At 43.3% G+C, this 22202-nt stretch overlaps 1 protein-coding gene across 1 annotated transcript in view; it reads left to right on the top strand.

Moving 5' to 3' along the window:
* Positions 1-22202, top strand: part of LOC128303927 (protein still life, isoform SIF type 1) — a 98021-nt gene that overhangs the window by 6761 nt on the left and 69058 nt on the right. Inside the window, exons 12-13 of the mRNA XM_053041019.1 lie at positions 49-306; positions 493-622. Of these exons, the coding sequence (XP_052896979.1) occupies positions 49-306; positions 493-622 (388 nt within the window). The remainder of the gene's footprint in view (positions 1-48; positions 307-492; positions 623-22202) is intronic.

Below are 22202 nucleotides of genomic sequence, written 5' to 3' on the forward strand. Positions count from 1 at the left end.
TGGTTACTGATATTATCCACCTCGTACTTGCATCTTGTATTACTGCAGCAGTTACTCAACGACGACCCGTTGCGCATCGTGCATTGGCGAGTCGGCTCGTGCTCAGTGGTTCCGGCACTCGGACGGTTGGCGCTCGGGAAGCTCCACGTTTGGATCCGGGTCCGGGCCAGGATTGGTTTCGTCGCAGAGCAACGCCGGCGGTGGTCACAAACGGTCCCCATGGGACTCTCTGCCATCGCTACGGCAAGACTCGAGCCTAAACGACTCGGGCTACAAAAGCAATCGAGCAGATTCATTCGAGCAAAGGTAAGAATCTCATGAACCAACAGCATTAAAAATGCAACCAATTTGTTGGCCGAATAAAGTTGATTAAATTGCAACCATAACAATAAAGAATAGCAACTTCTCTGAACTCCGAAAACTTGGGAGAAGCTGTTCTTCAGGACGTTCAATTCGTTCACTAAATATCCAACTCTTCTTGCTTGCTTGCAGAGGTGTCTTCGACAGACAAGACAGCTTGCGCTCGGACTACATGAGCGATAGAGAGCCACGCTACGGAATTGTGCAACAAGCATCGATCGACAGCACCGATTCGCGCTTATGCTACTTGACGTCATCAGAGGTAGGTGCTCTCTCTCTCATTCCAATGCGCTTTTTTTCAATTATACTGCTACCTTTAATTATCCGAAATACCATTCACTTTACGGATTTATCATGATGTTTCCTGGAACCAAATCGTTATGAATTTCGCTTATTGAAGAATTGACCGAACAGACCCAATGTTTATGCTCATACAAATACAAAGCACACTCTGTCAAAACAAATGGGCACCTGGCCCCTGCCAGGTTGAATTTAAATTAACCAATGCGGCACAACAAACATCGACCGAATGTCCCTGCGCCAGGCCCGGCTGGAACGGAGCAATGCAATTTTGTGCTCTATTCAAAGCCATTTCAGCAGTGAATCAAGTTTGCATTCATTTTCGATCGTACCGTTCCGCTTTATCTCCACAATCTCGCCCCAGCATCGGATATGCTTTTTCCAACTCCCAGAAGAAACTCCATTGCCCCGGATTGCACCTTCCACAATCTGCCGCCGGCTGGGGGTTCCGGGCATTGCTTTTACATTCAGCAAACTTACATTCACCGCGAAACTGGCAAGGAATTTGTTGCAGCTTTTGCCGGGCAACCGGCGCATGTTGTATGATTAACTTCGAGCATCGATCGGAACAACCGGCACCAGAATCCGTACACATTCCGATGTCGATAAAATTGCTGCTCGTTTCGAACGACACGCTCTTACCGGAAAAACCCCCCTTTGCTAGTTCCCATTTGGCACAACAGCGCTCAGCGCGCACGTGCAAAACTCTTTCGTAATCGCAGTCTCAAGGGAAAAGCGGGAGCGTGGTCCGGGCATAGCGGCGCGGGCTTAGCGGCTGAATAGCTGTTCGTTAAACTATTTTGCAACAACCATGTCAACGGGCATTCGCGTGTGGCTTCGATCGGGTAACGCTTCGATGCTGATTGCTCCTCGTTGATTTATCGCCCGAATGGGACAGGGCTACTGGACAGGGATTCGGGACACCGGTTGGGAGGTTTGGCGATGGTAAAAGGATATAGGATTTTCTGGAATTTCACTACCATTGGGAGTGCATGGAGGGTGCTTACATGAAACTTGACTGCTGTTTTGTACGTGGTGTGAGAAATGTGGACGTCACAACAGAAAAGCGCTATGTATGGGGGGTTTGTGCTATTGATCAGAGGATTTGCGATTAATAATCCTATCAGGAGATTAGGAGAGAATATCCAACCGAGAGCCCACAACACTCACAAAGCCGAAAGGCCAGACGAATAAAACCGTTCGTTCTGGGAAGTAGTTTGTAGTAGAAACGTTACAGAATTTACCACAAACTTTCCCCTTCCCGAACCCGCCCTCACCCGCCCTCACCCAGCCGCGGCACATCAAGGAGTTTAAGAGCCTTTTGATGGGTGTAAATAACTTATCCGATACTGTGCAGCGTTAATCAAATTCCCATCCCAGCTACCGGGATGCCTGAGCGTTTGTGACAGTACACCGCTGTACACCGCAGAAACCGTCACCGTCACCGTATTTAATAAAACTATAAAGGTTTCATTACGTGACGCATATTGATGTAATTTAGCACCGGTACAACGATTGAGTGATTATGTTTCACCGTCTGCACCGCCTTGCTGCCGTGTGTCCGAAATAGTTTCGCATCAAACTTTGTGCGGTAAAGCGACACAGAACACACAATCTCGGTACCAGGCTCCGGTACTATGCCGCGCGCTAGCAGTTGAAACAAAACTTTGTCCAAATTCCGTTCGTTCCAAGTCGCCGGTGGGATTTCTGCGCTACCCCTCTAAGGGCAAGGCGTGCCCAACACCGATAATACCGAGAGGAATGGGTTTTGGTAAAGAGTAATCTAATTACAATAATTTCCATGAAATGTAACATAATTAATGAGCGAAAAAACTTTCACCTGCTACCATCGGCCGGGCTCGGTCCCGGTTGCACATCCGGGCAGAGTTAGCAGGCAATCAGGCTGGGTCGCCGGGTGGAGAGTATAGAGTGAAGAGGGCACGCAACGGCAAGGTGAGTGTAACGGTGCAAAAAATGGATCGGAAGTTTGTCTGCACTGGAAAAGTTACTGCGGCAATGTGTCGAACGTTTCATGCCATGGTGACTCGCATACACGGTCGAGCAGCAGAAATGAAAAAAAAAGGCAGCAACCAAGAGCTAGAAAAACATTATAACTTCAATACGAATAAACGGAAGTGAGTTGTTCTGACCATTTGTGTCACTTTGCCTTTTTCCCCCTTTACACCATGTACGCAAGTGCTGCACCACGCTCGGATGGGCAGCATAAAGTTGTGCTGCTAATTTTTCTGCTGGAATATTCACATGAAATGCGTTAAAGAGTTTTGCCCCGTTAATGACAGCCATTCCAATGCGATCAAAATGCTCTCTTTAACACCAAATTAGGTGTATAATGGGAAGTTATACATGCAGAAGCGAGTATTGGGGATTTAAAAAAAAGAAAATGTCTCTTCTACATTGGACGAGAAGAGGTGAAAAATCATCGGAATGTAACAATATAAAAAATATGGCGAACGCTCTTTGTTGAAAAAGAGGCTTTCATTTTTATATTCGTCAATATTGTAAAAATGGAAAAACAAAAAGTTTATGTAAAAATAGTGGTGTAATAATAGAAGAACCAGCAAATTATTTATTTAATTATTTATTTATTTATTATTTATTTAACTCTAATATAGTTTACCTTAAGAGCTGAACAATAGGGCAAAAACTAAAACAAGATGGTCGAGGAAACGGATGACGAGGATTCGTGTTAGTCAAGAAGAAGGAGGACCATCAAACCTGTTTATAGAGGTGGAAGTGTACGGCGTTCATGCAATGCACGCATAATCTATTGAAGATCGGACCTAACAAAAAAACAAGAATTTCAGACATAGAGGGTCTCGGATCTCCAAAGCTAATCTCGTAATAAGACCAAGGATCTTGTTAAAAATGTTAATAAGGAAATCAACGTGGTCATTAAAAGTAAGGGCAGCAATTATGTAAGAGATATCTTCTTCTTCTTCTTCTTCTTCTTCTTCTTTAGTAACACTATAACCTCAAGAGGTCTAACCTACCAAACCTGGCTTTCTTTGATTTTATATATCCGCTGGATAGCTGGATAGCTAGTTCTTCGTGCTGGAGCGGTGCACAGTGGGTAGTTTCGAACAAATGTAGCAGCGAGCATTATTAAGCGCGAATTACTGTGTGCGCTGTAAACTTTGCACTGCATATGGAGTGTTGTGTATTGCAATTTATTGCAAATCATTTGAGTCAAATAAAATTATACGTCTCTGTGTCTTTTTCGAACCATTTTTACCAGGTGTATAAGTTGAAGAGATTTTTTTGACAGAAAAATACGGTTTCCGGGAAAACTGTGAAATATTGTTACTTATTCAAAGAAGTACACGTTTGTTTCTGTACATTTCTCCCATCTCTCAGACATATTGTGAATCCCATTCCAATAAAACTGTTTGAGATTCGATGAAAACCATTCGCCGACCCATTGTTGACCTCTTCATATTCGGAGAAGCTCGGAGCTGCTCTGCAAGTGCATGGTCCATATGCATGGTGCAACTTTAGTTGAGTTTGGCTAGGGTCTGCATCCAACAGCTCTTGCAATTTTGCGTCATCAGCCTTTTCGGTCCTTACCCTTGAGATTAAAATCATCGCTGTTGAATTGTCGAAACCACTTCTCAAAATGTTTTCACAGATGGTCCAAGTATACCATGAGCTTCCAACAGCAAACAATGTGCTTCGACAGCTTTTTTCTTCAAATGAAACCACAAAAGCAGCGAATAACACAAATGCTCATAATTTGGAACGAAACTCGACATATTTTAACAGAAGACAAATTAATATTAAAATTCCCAGATAGCATCATGTCTGTCTCTCACGTCTGACAATTTCTGGATATCGTTTGGCAATACGTTGACTTACTTATATGATATTGCAACGCTTTGCAATTTGCACCACTTCGTAGTGAATGTAATTCCGCTATTATTCGATGAATGTATTTAACATGTAAACCTAATACTGAAGATGAGCTGGGGTGGTGAAGACGCCAATTGCTTCCACGACAAGAGTTATTCAAAATCCCATCCCTTTATTTAATGTAATCAGTTGGTTGCTAGTAAATTGTCCCAATGGTTGGTATATTTGTAACAAACACTTTCTTTTTTAATCCTATGAATGGGTATACAATGATTATCGTGGGACATTATCATCAACCAAATGTTTTAATTGGATTGTTGTTGTTTTATTATTCAATAATTCACATGTAGCTTGACATTTCATAACTTAGATTGATACTGGTATTCTTTTTTGAAACCTTAACACAATATTGTTTAAACTAGTTTGCTCGGTGGCATTTGGAATAATAATTTGATGTTAATTGAATGAACATTACACCGTTGGGAAAAATTCTAAAAAATCCTGGTATCCTTTTTTGTATTATTATTCAACGTAACCTAAATATCTATCGCAACCTAGCTATTTTATGTAACACAGTTCATGGAAAAGCTAACTTATCTTATAACCTAGTTTGTCCTTATATCTATATTGCTATCCCTATTTAGGTGGGTATTACGTTTTGCAACATATTTGTCGAATGTTATATTGAGGTACTCAGATAAACATTGTAAGTTTGTTTTCCTATGAATATCTTTTGTACTATGCCATGGTGGTAGGTTTAAAATGCGTTTCAAACTTTTGTTTTGGAATATTTGCAATCTTGCAATGTGGGATTTTGCACATTTGGACCAGACCGGACTGGCATCAAGAATAATTGGTCTTATTATGGCTTTATATTGCAACAATTGGGTTTTAATTGGATTAAATATCTTGGGTTTTGGAGTTTATACAATAGAATGAAAGTATAAAAATCACGAATCAACAATGATAGAAATGTAAAAATGTAAAAAAGAAAACAAAAACGGTCCGGTAGAACTAGTGCGAAAAAATCTCGCATAACATTACGGTACCCAGCTGGTGAGCTGGAAATTCTTTCGAATGCCGATCGGTGTGGGTTTTGTAGACAATGTACGAAATATTGCTGCACAACAAAGGAAACAAACCTCACGGCCATATGTGTGTACACGGGTTCCCGGGAAAGCATCCCGGTTCGATGAAGGGTTTGTGACAGGAAGCACCCGGAATGCGTCCGGGCATATGTTGGCGGCGCAGTTGAGTGAAACCTTGTCACATCAATGCCTTAGCGATCAATCCTGCCGTCAGGCCAATGGAGTATAAATCACACAAAGCGCACAACAGGCACATGGCAGCACATGCGGATGTAAGCGGGGCAAAGCCGCATAACCGTCGGCTGGGATGAAGCTGCAAATGTATGACAACTTTTCAGATTTTGCATTTTTCTTCTTTCTTTTATCTCGGGTACGGGTTGTTTTGCGTCTGTTTTTCTCAAAGATGCTTGTTTCGTGTGTTGTGGTACGTTCGGCGTCCCATGCGGTTAAACGGGTGAAAAGTTTTGAATGATTTTTTCCTCCCTTGAAGGATTTGGTTTCGGATTGGATGTGAGGTAAAGAGACCAATGGCTGTCATTCCCTGTCCAAGAGTTATGGCGCATATAGCGAACGGGACCCTTTGTTCGAAAGTACGGCACTGTGTTTCGGAGTGTGTGTGTGTGTGACTGTAAACCAGCAAAGGAACCACAGCAGAAACCACAACCAAAACGGATGACTGAAACAAGCACAGGAAACCTGTAAAAGCTGACTTTCTACTTGGGAACCCATCTTGGGATCTCCCACACTTGAATGATGCTTCCAGTAGGCGGACACGGCTTCAGTCCGATGGCGGACCGGAAAAGAATAAGATCTCGTGTGTAGAGGTGTGTCGAATGGGAATGGGGTTCGACTTGTCGTAATTTCTCGATCCGTCGCAACTGAAACCCGAGTGGCTGGGCGCTGAAACAGTATAATAGTATCTTGACTTTCCGTGAAGTGATTTCGCTCGCCCGACGGGGATTGATGTTTGTACAACGGTGCATGAGCATGAGCGCAATGTAAAGGTGCGTCAAAATGTAAGTGGCAAAACCCGCTCGATAGGATTCGACGCTCCGAGTGATGGCGCTTCAGCAAATTTGTCATGCGACCGATTGACAAAAGCAATTCCACCGGAACGCACGGGAAAGGGTGTCGAACCGGAGGCACTCGAACGATGGGCAGGATAAGAGAGCTTGAAACGCGGGATGGTTGTTAGCGTGTGTAAAGGCAACACCCTTTTCAGCGTGTTTTTGCCTGTTTCGAGTTGGGGTAAAATGGGTTTGGGAAAACGTTCCCTTCGCGGAATTCTTTAAACATCCACCTTCCAGCAAGAGTGGTATTCGATGAGTGATATTGGATGAAAATAACCATCGAAGATGCGATATTTTTCGAATTTAATGGAAACATTAAATAATCTCAAATTAGACATCAAATGATCAAAATAAAATTGCTGTGCCATGAGTGCCTTACGGATAAGAACAAGAGGATCTCACTGTGTAATAACACAGGTGAAGTACCTTGCACATTTACGATAGCACAACTTTGAGGCCCTTCTTGAAGCGGATTGCCGTGCTGTACAACATCAATTCAATCGATAGCAAAACCCTTTTTACCGATTGTGTATCCCCCAATTTCGTCCCACAATGATCCATCTTGAAACACGCTCACTTGACGGGTACCCTCGAATATTCGACATCCCACACCACGCCACGGCTCCACCATTTCTCCGAACCAGAGCTTCTCGAACATGTCAAACCCATCCGGGGAGGGGGGTTTGCCGCATTCGATAGACGACAACTTTTCTACCGGGAGTGGAGTTGAATGCCAAAAAGAAAAGTAACTCCCAACGGCTCCCAGCAGCTCCCGGCTCTGGACCCGGATGCCAATCGTCCGTGGAAAACTTTTTCCCCTTTCTTGCATTCGCAAGAACGTTGTTTCCCCCGTTACATCCTAGACAAGAACGAGTTTCAAGTTTTGTGCTGCTAAGCTGCCGAACGAATCCCTATTCTTCTATGTGGGCGAATCATTTCTAATTTCTTCCCGCTGATTGATGGTTCCGTTTAGTGCAGGAAATACACTTCCGAAGGGTGCTCCAGAGAGGAACAATCGAGACTGGTTCCATCTCGCAATCACTTCCCGGTGCCGCGTTGTTTGTGTCCCGAAGACGCGTGCTGCTGATTGTCGTTCCGTGAGGGCAGTATCACCATCAACACCCCCCCGGTGGGTAAGAGTTTCCGGATAGCGACAAGAAAAAAGGACACCACAACGAAACAAAGCAAGCAGACGGCAGATACGGCAAAGACCAAAGTGCAGCCCGGTAATTGAGTTTGGACTTTGTGATGTGTTTACAACTGCCTGTGTTAAAGTTATAATTGCTTCCCATCCAATCCATCATCGATGGGTTTTGCCGAATGTGAGCGTGCGAACGCCACGCGGAGTGTTCTTCCGCTGACCGGGACAGCTTACTATTGCTGGGGCAAGAAAATCAAGAGCCCCTTAGGCAGCACCATATCCGATTGTCTTTCACTAATGCACGGACGGTATAAATTAGCTTCGGGTTCGATTTTCTCTCCCACTACTTTGCGACTGGCGAGGCGGGAGTTGGTTTGTTTTTTTCGACAAAACGAGCGGCCGACAGTAAACGTTTGAAGAAAACGATGTAACACCAGGACCACCAGAGAATGGACAGCCGATGAAGATCTTGAAGCTTTTTTGTTTGTGCTGCTTCCTAATGCACAGAAAAGCAGCAATAAGAACCATGATAAAATGGCCATACTGAGTGCCTTTCGTACATTTCGTAATACAGCCGTACAATAAAACAACACGATTCTGGCAAATGCGTAAAGCTTGAAAAATGGCCATAAGATGACGACAAAATCGGACGACACCGAGGAACGGGGAGGGCGTACCTTCAATGAAAACCGCTTTCACGTTTCGTGGTTGGTCTTCCTACATTTTCGGTAGCTGCTTTCACGCGACTGTTCTTGAATCGTGACGTATTTTGGTGGTCGCCAGGGTCGGGCGATGAGAGAAAAAAAGCTCGATAGAGTTGCGTAACATTTATCAAGCAGCAGAGCCACGATTCACCGTTTGTCCTGCGACACGTGGTATCTCCATTTTGTGCTACCACTCTTCGTCATGGAGCTGCAAAAAAATTGAACTGGACACACAAATAAAATGTGCAAAAAAAACCCAGTAAATAAAACATATTAAAGGAAAACAAGCATTGCTTCGATTCCGTTCACGCGTAACAAATGTGCCCGGGTGGAATTGAAGTAATAATGGAAACAAAAAGAAAGCGAAAACATCCCCACCCACACACTTCGATGCAAATTAGTGTGGCGAAAGTTTGTGGCTGTTTTAATGATTTTATAGCCCAAAGTCTGCTTGATTAATGAGGGCCCAGGTTGTACGCGTGTGCTTCGATTCGATACAGACAGAACACGTGGACAGGAAGCGAATGTGTCCCCCGTGTTTGGCGGCCCGGCCCGGTGGTGAACGGATACGGAAATTGTGTTAAAATAATTTATGGTTATAGCACGATGCCCGGGAATGGGCCGGGAAACCCGATCCGGTATTGCGTCGTGCAAATATTGCATTAAAATAACATGTATCGTAAATTGCATAATGGTCCGTGGGTAGCCCGGGCGCGCACACGGTAAACTGTTTGCAATAAATAAAATTGACCAGATAAAACATAATTAATGCCATTGTGCGTGAAATAATGTGCCTTTGATGAAGTGCGGGTCAAGCGGGTCATCGTGGTCAGAGGGAGGAAATAAAAATGAAACAACTTGTTAGCCCTGTCATCAACGACACACAACAACGACAAAACTTGCAAACCACTAATAAAAGTGTTAAGGAACTCCTTTTAGTAGGTTCAATTTCGTGGCTTATTTCGTGTGGAGTATCAGAAGAATGAAAAAGTGAAGAAACATCCTCTAAAAGGATTTTATAAATCAACTTATGAGATCTCATTGAACTCTGTGTTTTTTAGCAACCGTTTTCCACGGATTCTTTTGGAAGTGTACAATGAGGTTTCTAGCAGCTTTCTGGACAATTTTTAACCGTTTTACTTGGATTTTTCTACAGTTTACTATGGGGGTTACCCGTAAATATTCACGATTTTACCAAGTAAAGCTTCACGCAGAGTTTTCTCATCAAAACTCAGCAGCAGGTTCTGATTCAAACTGTGCAAATGAAACCTTTCCCGGGCAACCATACAAATACTTGAAGCTACTCGATGTTGCGGAAGATGATATTTTGGAAAAATTCAAACAATTCTGTAACACAATTTCATAGAAACAGAATATAGAACTATTTTGTAGCGTGGTGTGTAATTCATCTTAAATTGGGTTGCATGAAGAAGTATACAACCACAGTGAATTTTGTTTAGGGATCATTTATGACCACACTCGCTACTAAGGGGGTTGTTCGTTGTAAAAAGGAAAAGCTCAACCGCCTCAATAGGCTCGAGATTACGAAGGGACCAACCATCAAATGAGTCACATGTGACAACATACCAGCGGTTAAACTATCAATCAAAAAGTTGTATAAAAGCCACAGTTCACTACGTATGTTATCGTATTAACGGTCTATCCTGGACATGAGAAATAAAGGTTTTCCTCATCAACTTGAATCAGGAAGAGAACGCTTTAGAATGTTATTCAGCTTACTTTCAAACTTTTAGAAAAAAGGATTTTAACACTTTCACAAGCTTTTGTCACATTCATTACACTCAACTTCAATACCATAACCCATAAGTCTTCCTTTGGTTGTTTTCAAAGTGCCTATTTTACAGTAACCCAATATTTTTCGATGGGCCTTAGTTCCGATGCGTTCTCGATCGATTCGATTCGTGTTCTGAGGTACGAAACTTATATTCTCCTCGTGCCACTCCAGCAAAAACGGTGAATAGTGACACCGAGCAATATCAGGTCGTAAGATCGTTGGTTCCTCGAAATGTTTTTACGTAGGGAGCAGTTGATTTTGTTGAACACTCCATGAGGCAGATCTCTCCGTATACGATAGTATGCAATAGTGATGACCGGCACACACCGCCACAAGAGCAAAACGCTTGCCAAATCATGTTTCTATGGACAAACTTTAAATGTTTCTACTTCCTTATTTGCTACGATACATCGTGCTTGGTGGTGGTAAACAGCTGCTCCAAAAGCCTCCGGAAATCCACTTCACCGGGGTCGCATTATTCATGATGAGATATCATTAACATCTTGATGTGCTCGGTGGTAGCTACTTTCCCGCAGTATTTTTCCGTCCGTTTAGATTTGAAGCGTTGTGCACTTGATATGTATGAAGTTACTTCCGCTCGTTGGTCCTCTGAATGAAACACTTGTTCAGATTCAACTGTTTTGTCTCGTCCCTCGTTGCCTCGTGATCCTGGTCCTACTAGAGCATGCGATCTGAACGAAGCTTCGTAGTAATGTTTAATTACTCACCGCAACGTAAATGGCACGATTATGTATTGTTTTCTGATGCCCTTATGAGAATGATGTTTTTCTTTTAATGCATCACATTGGTTTTCGTGTGACGTCTGATTTTCTTAAATTTTAAAATAAAGATAAATTTTGAATTTAAAATGTAGCATAAATAATGTATTTCAAACTGCATCTTTCCTAATTTTCATGTTTAAAATATCTTTCATTCGTGTATGAGTTCTTTCTTTGTGTGGGTTTTTAAGACTTTTATTTTCTTTATTTGATGCGTTCAAGTGACAAAGTTGAGCTACTAAAGTAGAGTAAAATCACTGTGTAATGGATTCTTAAGTATTTTGGAAGTCAGAATGTCCTCTAGGATGTAGACACCACCGAGTGACCACATAGATCACTGTTGGCAAATTGATACTTCAAGGATAAAAAGAGTGTCTAACCAGCGGCCACGAGAGTGCTTGAGAAATACTAAAAAGACAACGTAACATGCCATAATTCTATTCCCATGATCGATTCTCTACTATCCTGCAAAACTGAGGCGAACTATTAGCACGGTAAATATATTTGCCTCCTCCTTGTCTTATCATCAAAATATGTTTCCAAGCCACTGGAAGACACGATTTCATTTAAATTGGTATAATATTAATCAACGTGATCAAACCTGAACCAAACGAAGATGGATATTCCGTTGATTGAATATCAATGCAAATGCGCACAGTCTGGGTTGCGTGTAAACCATAAATTTCACCTCGTGGTCTCGGGAGACCACTCAAGTCTTTGCTTCGGTTGCTTCCTTTGCAAACAAAAAGCGAGAGCGAGCAACCGAGCACGACCCGATCCTGTATCCTGCAGACCTATCGATGTCCGGCAGTACCGGTGCGGAATTTTTACGGACATTGGTTTTAATTTATTGCTAATTTTGAAATTTAATTTAAAAAAGGGCCGCCAGAAGGTCGCCCTGCACGGAAATCAATCGATGCGAAAAGATGGCGCGATCCGTTCGCCACCGGACCGTGTCGCCGATCGTTCGCTGATTTTTAATCTAGTTTTCATTATGGAAGTACACGGAAATACAAATCAGTTTTCGTCTTGCTGGTTTTGTTTGCTGTTTCCGCGAAGAGCGAGCACGCTTATCAGTGTATCGGAATCGTGTAACGGCAAATAAGCCGTAGCCGTCGTGCCGGACCGATCCAAATTGCACACAACACTGTAACTTAATCATCATGGCTCAGACAGGCAAAACAAAACAAACAAATGGAAAAAGACGTAACGTGGGGCAAGCTGAAATTTAAAATAACTTCTCAACTCTCAGCACAGCAGCGCCCACTCCCGCCTCCACTCGGTAGCTATCTTCCCCTTTCTACGCCAGACACCGAAATGGCACTTATGTAGCCATCCGGGCGCTTGTAAAGCTTCCATTCCCGACCCTGATGGTAGATAATTACATCGAGCTCGAGCTTAATAAAAATATGACGTAATGCTTATCCCGCGCAGCCGCCCCGGATTTTGGTTGGGGGGTGGACGAGCGGATGGCGCGAACCGCGAACCTTTATGCTTCAATGCACGCCCATTGTTGACGGGCGTCTCAGGGAATGGGGCCGCCGCTAACAGGGCCGCGGCTGTTGAACGCATTTCAAAACGCTGCCCGGCAGTTTCGCCTGTCGACAGGCAGCTGTACCAGCTTTGCCGCTCGCACCAAAGTGGAAGTGACTTTTTGCGCTGGATAATTAAAATTGACTTGTTGTGTTAGCGCGTCGACCGTGGTACCACCGGCTCCACGGCACGGCTCACTCCTGTTGCATTTTTTTTTATTGCTGGTTGGCACCGGCCGACAGAAGGGAAAGGTGAGACTGCAGATGACATACAGGAGACAGGGAAAATATCTATTACGGATAACAACACCCCGAACCTGGTGTGTGTGTGTGTGAAAGGTAGAGCTCGCAATCCAGATTTATAAAGCACACATACCGTGCACATGCACACCAACACGGTGGGTGGACGGCGGATTATTCCATTCGTTTCATACTTTTATTTTGCAATTTGGTCACTTCTGACTTCCCAATTACGAAAGTGGTCGATCTCGCTTGCGCTATGAATGGGCCCGGCCCATGCCGCGGCCCCAGTTCAGCGCAGCGCCACAATGATACGGGATATTCCAATTTTCCGCCCAGGCACAGCTTAACACAAAAGCGGGAAAAGATTAAAGTTAGTGACAATTTCGTCACTAATGAAGATTTTTTTATTTCTTCATCCACCTCTGCAAAGGGTGCGCCCCATTGTCGTACGAGTGAATGGATGCCAAACGGAGGATGGTGGAGGGCTAAAGCGATGGCTAAAGAGAATTTCTAGCTGCTTTTACTAGCTCATACGACCCATTTTGTGTGTGCTTTATGTGCTGTTTACGACGATGGGCACGCATTCTAGGAAGCAAGTGTAATTAGAACGATAAAAGAACAATGCGCAGCACGTAATATGCTGGAAGTCAAAAGTTTTCCTGATGAAACAGGTGCTTTTGTTTGTGAATTATTTACATTGTTTGATAATGGTCTTAATTGTCTCAAACTTCTCAATGTTGGGGCGGCTCGTCTTGACACGAAGGGATCGGATCAAAATCCCATCAGGACGCCCTCGTACGCAGGACTGATTATCCAGCTGCGCGAAAATAAAGTCACAGAAAGGCAGAAGTGGCCGGGCTAGACGTCTTTAGGTTGTTGTGCTGACAAAGAAGAAGACTAAGTCTCAAACTTGAACGAATGTTCTTATTCCAGTAGCAAAAATAAGGAAGTAAAATGGAAGAACAAAGCTAACGAATAGCTCTGGATCTATTCTGTACTAACTGGCTTACTTAGTTATCAGGAATTACCACCGCTTGGAGGTCTTGGTCGGCTGCAGGAGTTGTCTAAACTGCTTTCGGTCGAGCACCATCAATTGCCAATCCATTTTCCTGGCCTCTCTGGCGGATACACCAACGCCTGCCTACCACACCTGTCCATGTGGATGACCTAAAAGGACTTTACGGAGTTTGTAGTTCGGTGTCATTCTAAAGACGTCACCAACTCAGTGGAACCAGATAAATCTAATACGCAATGAATAGAGCGGCTCTCAAACCCAGCTAACAGGCTTTCGTCAGTATTGGGGAAAATCCATGTCTCAGAGGCGTATGTGGGTACTGGAACTATATAAGTTCTACATCTTCGATCACCGCGACTGGGGTTTTGAGTGGAGAAGTTTCATCAACCTATAGAAAGACCGGTTGGCAGCCATCACTCCAGCACGTATCTCAACATCACTGTTATTGTCAGAGCTGACTTTTACCCAAGATAGGTGAAGTTTTAGACGACTTGAAAATTATGCTCACTTATCTGTAAGTCACCCAGTACGGATTTGTTAGGAGTGGACGTTGGTGATACTAACCTCAATTTGGGTTTTGCCACGTCAATCTCCAATTGCAGATTTTCCGCCGCCTGTTCTATCTTTTGATATGCATTAGATGCTCACGAAAGAGAGCCGTAAACCAATGATGTCTATGTTATAAGCCTATGCCAGGATCTGGGTTGACTTGTAGAAATTTTCATCTCCGAGTTGCGGATAGCCCTGTCTAGCGCTATTATGAAGTATGACAAGATAGCACATGTCCTCGGCACAAACTCTTGGTCCTAAAAACTCATTGTGTCGTAATGTTTACCCAGGCTATGCTGTCGCATGCGACCTTGAAGTCGATGAAGAGCTGGAAAAAGTGGAGCAGCTCTCCGCCATCTTCCAAAAGATCTGTCACATGGCGAAGATTTGATGGGTGGTTGGAATTCCCTCTGATAATTTCCAACGCAGGGGACAAGATGATCTTGTAGTGCAAAGGAAAATAAGGGTGGTATTCAACACCGTAATTCCCCTCTAATTGCTGCGCTCTAGCTTAACTCCCTTCTTGTATATGGGGTAGACGGTAAAAAGATTCCTATCACAGGGTATCGATTCAATGTTCATACCGCTTAACAAAGGTGACAAGATATAGAATGCAATCTAAGCATCTTGAGGAACTGCTTCTTCTATTTGATGTTGGGTTTGCTTTCCACACACTTTTCATAAATGCTGAGTGGGATTGAAATTTATTAAAAACCAAAACATAAAACCAAAAAACCCAACACCCACCAAAACAATGCACAACCGATCGCACAACATTCGGAAGACCCACGGTAATGATAACAAATGGCTCTTGGAAAGATAAATTGAATTGCTGATGAGCGCTTTCGCCAAACGCCGGTACACGGTGGGCGATTGAGCTGAGCCATCTTTCGCTTCACCTGGCGACTGGTGGTGGGCCATGTTGATGCCGTTCTTTATTTTTTCGTGTATTCACTTGCCTCTCTGTTTCGCGCACTCGACCCACTCGAAAGTCCCGAATTCCGAACCATTTGCCGACGATGCTAACCGCACGACACGCGCCATCCTCATTGGCACCGTGAGCAGCGAGACGCGCATCGCGTTTGGCGAGACGAAATTGGATTGAAACCGGCACGGGAGCCAGCAAACTGTTTGCCACTGCTGGCGCTAAGTAATGGAGCTGTAATGAGGGCCCAGGCAAGCAAGTTGGTGGGAGGTGCCAGGTGCCAAAAATGGGTGCGCTATTTACCGTTTGTTGGGGAACAGCATTGCTGGGAAGCTCCGAATTGATCCAGCGTCCAAAATAACGAACGCATCCAGTAACGAGGACATCCGTCCGTTTCAATTCGTTAAACCTGAATTGTCTTTGCATCATGGAGAGTTTTTCGGGGTGGTTTATATCCGTGTGTGTGAGTGCCGATCCGTTACTCAGAACAATAAAAAATTAAAACGTTTCGCTCTCTGCTATTTGGGAGGAAACAAACAAAAAAAAAAGCCCGACCCACAGTACACAAAGCCACTGGGTGGGAAGGATTGCCAAACGAAGGAACGCAAGCAGGAATGGATAACCATTTACCGATTTCAATTGGTCTTACCGACCCTGGCGTGGGAACGGTTGTAGATTTGGATGGCATCAGGATGGCCAAAAAAAAGGGATGGCCAAAGGAAAACATCCTTTTGTCTGCGACCCGGTCCCAAGTTCGGGTTATCGAGTGAAAATATTTACTTTGCCACCTGACCTGCGGAGATGTGTCCCACACGCCGCGTACCGTCCAATGGTGGCCCGGTTGCCCGGTTGCTTTATCGCTAGCTCGATGTGGGGCCGCTCAGCAGAGGGCGGATCAAATTAAGTTTTATAACTAAACTTACAGTCAGTCCATTGCGGTGGCAGAAAGCATACGGTTGGGTGTGCGAGCATGTCTATTTGCTTAAGCATGTTTTGTTCCAAACCTTATTTTTCCAACCGGATGAGCTTTGCTCCCCCCCCCCCCCCCCCCACGAAAGGGGGGGGGGGTCCGATTTCGGGTTTTCCGATCATTCCCCACATCCCCGGTTCGGATCGCTTATCGTAAATGGTTTGGTGTGTTGTTCCCTTTTCGTTTAATTTTTTTTTCTTCGCTTTTCCTGGGCAAGAAAAGCCCCGAAATGTGTGGGGAAATATTTATTCTTTTTATTTGCTTCCCCACTTTTCACCATGCGCCACCTCTCCCGCAAACGTTTCGGCAACCCACCACCACCCCAAAAAAAAATAATAGAATAACGCTTTTCTATTTCGGCCTTTTGTGTCCTGCTGGGAAGTAAAAACGAGATTTTCGGGGGAAAAAGTTTGTGCCGGTTTTATCGCTCTTTGCGGATTGTGTGTTCGATCTTCCGGACCGGAGTAGAATCCTAATTGATTTAATGAACTACCGCCACAGTACCCCCTGGTTGGGCAGCCCCATCCCACAACTGCCGGCCCGAACCCAGCTGGGCAGATCTCATCATTTTCACCCCATTCGTGAACATGCGCTACCGGTTCGGTGCCGATCCCACGCCAAAGATCACCGAACAACGACACCAGAGGTTCACAGTTAAACCCTTCCCACCGAAAAAGGATGGCGTTTGGTGGGACGATTTATCGGTCGAGTTTCATTCTGGTGCTTTGTCCCGTTCATGTCCTATATTTTCTACCGCAGGGAAAGATTTGGGCGTGAAGGATTTGGAAGCTCGGTTCGGTTGTATCGTACGTTGGGAAAGAATGTAGTTAAGCTCAAACCAAAATGGCGCTCACGTCACTTCTGCTGGATGGTTGGATTTGCTATTATCTTGAAAATTGTTTAACTTTGCCGAGAAATTGCAGAACATGCTTTTGGGAATGCTTTTCAGTGAGAAACAAGTTAAGAATTAAGATTAAATAACTGAGTAAATAATAAATAAATTAAGAATTCAGATAGGGATTGTTGAATTTTGCAGGAATTTGTAGATTTTTATAATAATAATCTAAAACAAAAATCGACTGTAATTTAAGATGCTCTTAAGACTTTTTTCTAGTCGTTCGTTTCAATGAAGCATATGTTCCATTTAACCTACTCCAATATTAACACTAGAACCACCAACCGTTTTTTATTGATTATTACTTTACATTTTATGTTTTAATACGTTATTTAAGAGAAGTCATGCATCAGCTGTGGTAAAATTATCCCAAAAATTAAACTGATGAAAATGAAGCATTCCAGCCAAAATGACTGGTCCGGTAGCTGTAGTGTTAAATCGAATACTAACATGACCCGGCAGAAATTGCCCGAAGAGCACTGAATTGTCTATTGGCTTGACAATTCACGATGTGCTCAAAATTTCTCATATGATTTTTCCTAATTTCTATTAATATAATAACAAAACCGATAATGTTTTTTCACACTCCTAACAAAACTTTCGAGGTGGTCCGGTGATGTTATGGTAATCGGTAATCGGTCTTCACACGATAGGACCAGTACAAAATCTTATCTCTGATGTTACTTTAAGGTTATTATTAATTTACTCTTAAATTGTACAACACGAAAATAAGCTTATACTTTCGCAATAATGCGTGCATGCTCTGGTTAAAACAACTTATCTTATAAACAAGCAGCATTAAAATAAATCAAATTGACCACGCAAAATCACCAATAAATACAAGTTTTTGAATGATTCTTTTGAACTCCAATTTCGTTCAAAATGGACGCCAACAAAAAAAAGCAATATCAATGACATCTTGTTCAACATAGTATCAAAACTTGCATCAATTGCAATTTATCACGAAACTGGTCCCGCGTGACCGACCGACATGGATAATCTGCTCCGTATCAAACAGTAGTTTCTGCCGACTTAATAACAAGCTCCTTGGGTAAACTTTTGCCGTTTAAGCATATGACGCGGAGAGAAAACAAATCTATTTGCACGATGAGAAAACGTGCCAGTATCTTCCATTCCTTCCCGTGCCTGCGTGTCAGTGTAGGGAAGGAATCGATTGGATGCTTCCAACGCTTCCAGATATCCAAGTGTTCGCCCACATTCGCCTGGTCTCCATCAGCGTTTATTAACATCCACCCGCGTAATGGTATCTAATGGCACGCAAAATCGAGCGCTGGTGCCTACAAATGGCCTCCGTTTCGCCGCCCTCATCCACTACCCGTGGCATATGGAGAGGATTGGCGAGTGTTTTTCTTTCTGTTCTTGTTGCTGTTGTTGGTCCTAACGATGGCCATACCACACCACAGCTTCACCCAGGGCAGGTTACTCGCACCTGCCTGCCCGTGAAAGCGTGAAAGAAAGAATAAACGCAAAAGAGAAAAAGGAACGCAAAAAAAAAAGCGTCACGGTCGGGCCCATTCCGGTCCTAGAGCCGTGAGTCGTGAGAAGGAAACGCAACAAAAAAACACGATGCAACTAACGAACTGGAAAGCAGAAAACAATCATTTCCTTTTGTGTCAAAATTTTCTTCAACCATTTATGAGCGTTTTGGGGTGGGTGCGAACGGGAATGGTTAAATTGGAAGTGGAAAGTGCGGAATTTACTTTTCCTTCATTTTTTGTTGTTGTTCGAGGGCGTGTGCTTCATTGGATGATTTGCGTGTTTTTTCGAGTTATGTTTTTTTCGTTCAGTAATTTTTTTTTCTATGTTGATGCGAGCATGTGTGTGTGTGTGTGTTTGCATTTTTCTCTGATTGCTGGATAGTCATGGCAAGTCACGTGCCCGTCGTAAGCTTGGTCTTTTTCTGACGTGGATTTCTATTTTTCTTCTGTCTTTTGTTTTTTTTTCTTTGCGCTTAGTTTTGCTTCGCTTTGCTGGTGAACGTTTATGGCAGCATTGGCAATATGAGGTTGATTATGAAGTGTGGTAGGTTTGTTTCCGTGTTTGACATATTGAGTCAAGTAATTTACTTGAAGCAGATATTCAATTTGTTGATGCTGTTTCGGCTAAATATTTGACATCCACAATATGTTGGAATATGCTTGAAGATTCACCTTTCATGAAAGTTTAAAAAGTTCTTACATAAAAATAATATATTTTATCACTTCTTTTAACATAATTGAATATATTTCTGTAAATTACAAGCAACAAATTAACTATCAGTCCATAATACAGCTATATCATTAGTTAAAACATGAGCTGAAGACAAAATAATTACAGCAAAGCCACAAAACCCTGTGTCGTAAACCAGTGCTACTTACTGAAGTTGCCTAATAATTTGTCTCCCGCCGAGATTTGGAAGAAACGATTTTTCTTCACAAAAACACCAACCAAAAACCTCACACGGTTCTACTGCTAATGGAGCCGCACAAAGCGTAGACACAAATGTCAAAAGAATGCTGCGAGAAGTTAGCGCGCAAGTAGCTGTTTGTTTGAGTACAGCGTGCGGTGGTGGCCGGAATGCTGTGGCAAATGTTGCTGCGACGTACACTATGGACGGGGGAAAGATTGATGCGAAACGAATCCGGACGGTTCCCGCTGCGGGGAGCTAAGCTTCAAACCGACTCGACAAAGTACCGGGCATGTGCAGTACATCCGCTTGTGCAGTGAACTTAACTTATGAGTTGGCCGGGTGCTTGGAAGCAAGTAAGCAAACGTAACGACATTATAATGGTGAACGTGCCGTCAGATGGAAGCTTTACCAAGGGGGTTTTTTTTGTATGCTTTTGGGTTGGTAGTTTGAAAGTTGCGGGGGGGGGGGCAATTACTGACGTAACTTTTCAGCGAATCAAACGTCGAAAAACAAGTGCTGGAAAGATGAACATTTCAAGTATAATGCATTGCTATTACGCGCATAACTCTACATACGTGCTGGTAACGGATGGAAAGGAACCCTGACTTTTTTGGGCAGGACGCACTCTGAAGGCATTCCGGAAGGAACAGAACCATGAAGCAATAAACGCATTTTCATCAACGATAATATTGACTTTGTAGAATGCAAATTTGTTGCAACCAAGTGCTCCATTAAAGTAAGCATCAGCTTGTGGGCTTGTGGGAGATTCATGCACGGATATCCTTCGCCTCACTGTTGAGCGCAGACACCAGCACTCCAGCACAAGGAACGCACGAACGTGGTACCCTGTGTTGGTAGCACAGAAATGGTTGGATAATTCCGAACCATCAATCTGCATGTCGAACAACGGATTCGGGGCGTAGTAATGTTTATTTATCCGGCCTGCCTATCGTTCCGCAGGCATCGAATTCGGATGCTGCAGTCGAATTCCCAAGTACATTAATATTCTTCCTGCTTCCTTCCGTTCGGTGCTTCCTTCCCCCAAACGTTTACCAGCCATCTATTCGCAGAGAGTTAGGGGAAAAAAGCTCGACTTCCCTTCAAACTGAACACACATACAAACACACATACAAAAGCGATCCAGTCAACGCCAAGCCGAGCGTATCATCGAACTTGTACACACCGAACTTCCGACCGCGCGGAGATGAAATCCACTTTGACAAATGTCAACACTCTGCCCCGCCAGAATGCTTCCGATTCCGCTCCCGCCCACCTTCCGCTCCCCTTTCTCTGCGCTAAAGATCGGTGTTATCCTCCGCAGTGTCACACAGCGCTGCAACTCCCGTGCGCCGCTCGCACTTCGGTCTATATAAATCTACATCTATTTATTGTTCCGGGGTTTTTGCTGCCATCGCTGGGGCGACCCCCTCCCTTTGGGAAGGGCATTTGGGGTGGCAAAATTCGTGACGGACAAATAATAGTTCGCGGTTTGTAGGCCGCGATCGTGGTGCGGCTGCTGCGACTTTCTCGAGCACAAAATAAATATGTACATAAATCAGCCTTCGACAACAATCGTGCCGGCTATGGGTGGGTGAGTGATGCTGAAAACGACATGCTATGATGACGCTATTTCTTTAGCAACACCCTTTCTTCGTTCTTGCACGCTGCGGCATAATGAGGAACTTTCAAACAGAGCACGATCATCAATATCATGCCGTGGTGTGTTGCTTGGTATAAATAAGGAAAAACATTGGTTGAATTAACTGTAAAATTATTATTACTTAAAAACACAGAAATGTTGTTCAAAATACAAATTACTACAAAAGTATACAAATTTTAGCACTTATAAAGCAACTTTAATGTTGTACCTGAAGAAATGGATTTATTACAAAATGGCATATGTGTAGATCGAAAAAGCGAATTTTGAGTAAAAATGGTTATCACTTTGGGGTTTAAACATAAATAATTCTTTAGCATATAAAACATACAGCTATAGCTTACCGGCTTGTAGAAAGTTGTGTAATCAAATAGTCAGCCCTTAATGCGGAAGAATGGTTAAGATAAGATTTGTACTTGGTAAATTGTAAAACTAACGACATTGTCAACTATACCAACAGTTGGTATTCAAGATTCATTTACTAACAATTGCCACTAACATTTAAACAATGAAAATCGGCATCTTCCACGGTAATGAATTTACATTGAGTATAGTTTTGTTTTATTTTTATATAAAAAACCCTATTCTCACTGGCTGATATTACATATGGATGGCACGCATGTAACACATTGGGTGGAATTTATTTATTTGATGAGAACGGCCAGACCCCAGATACTAACAGTCCGCTAACTACAGCATGCGGCTTTTTGGCACTTTTATGGTGGCGTTTTGTCGAATATTATCCATTCGAATGTAATAATGCTGTATTTTATCATCAGCTGTAGCTGCATTTTTACCTTAATAATCGTTCATCAGAAAATTCGTATGAACTCCTGACATTTTTGTAGGTTTTGCTGACATCAATGAGAACCCGGCATTTTTCTGTATCCGCTACGTTTTAG

The sequence above is a fragment of the Anopheles moucheti genome, chromosome 3 (genome assembly GCF_943734755.1).
Source record: "Anopheles moucheti chromosome 3, idAnoMoucSN_F20_07, whole genome shotgun sequence".
Lineage (NCBI taxonomy): Eukaryota > Metazoa > Arthropoda > Insecta > Diptera > Culicidae > Anopheles > Anopheles moucheti.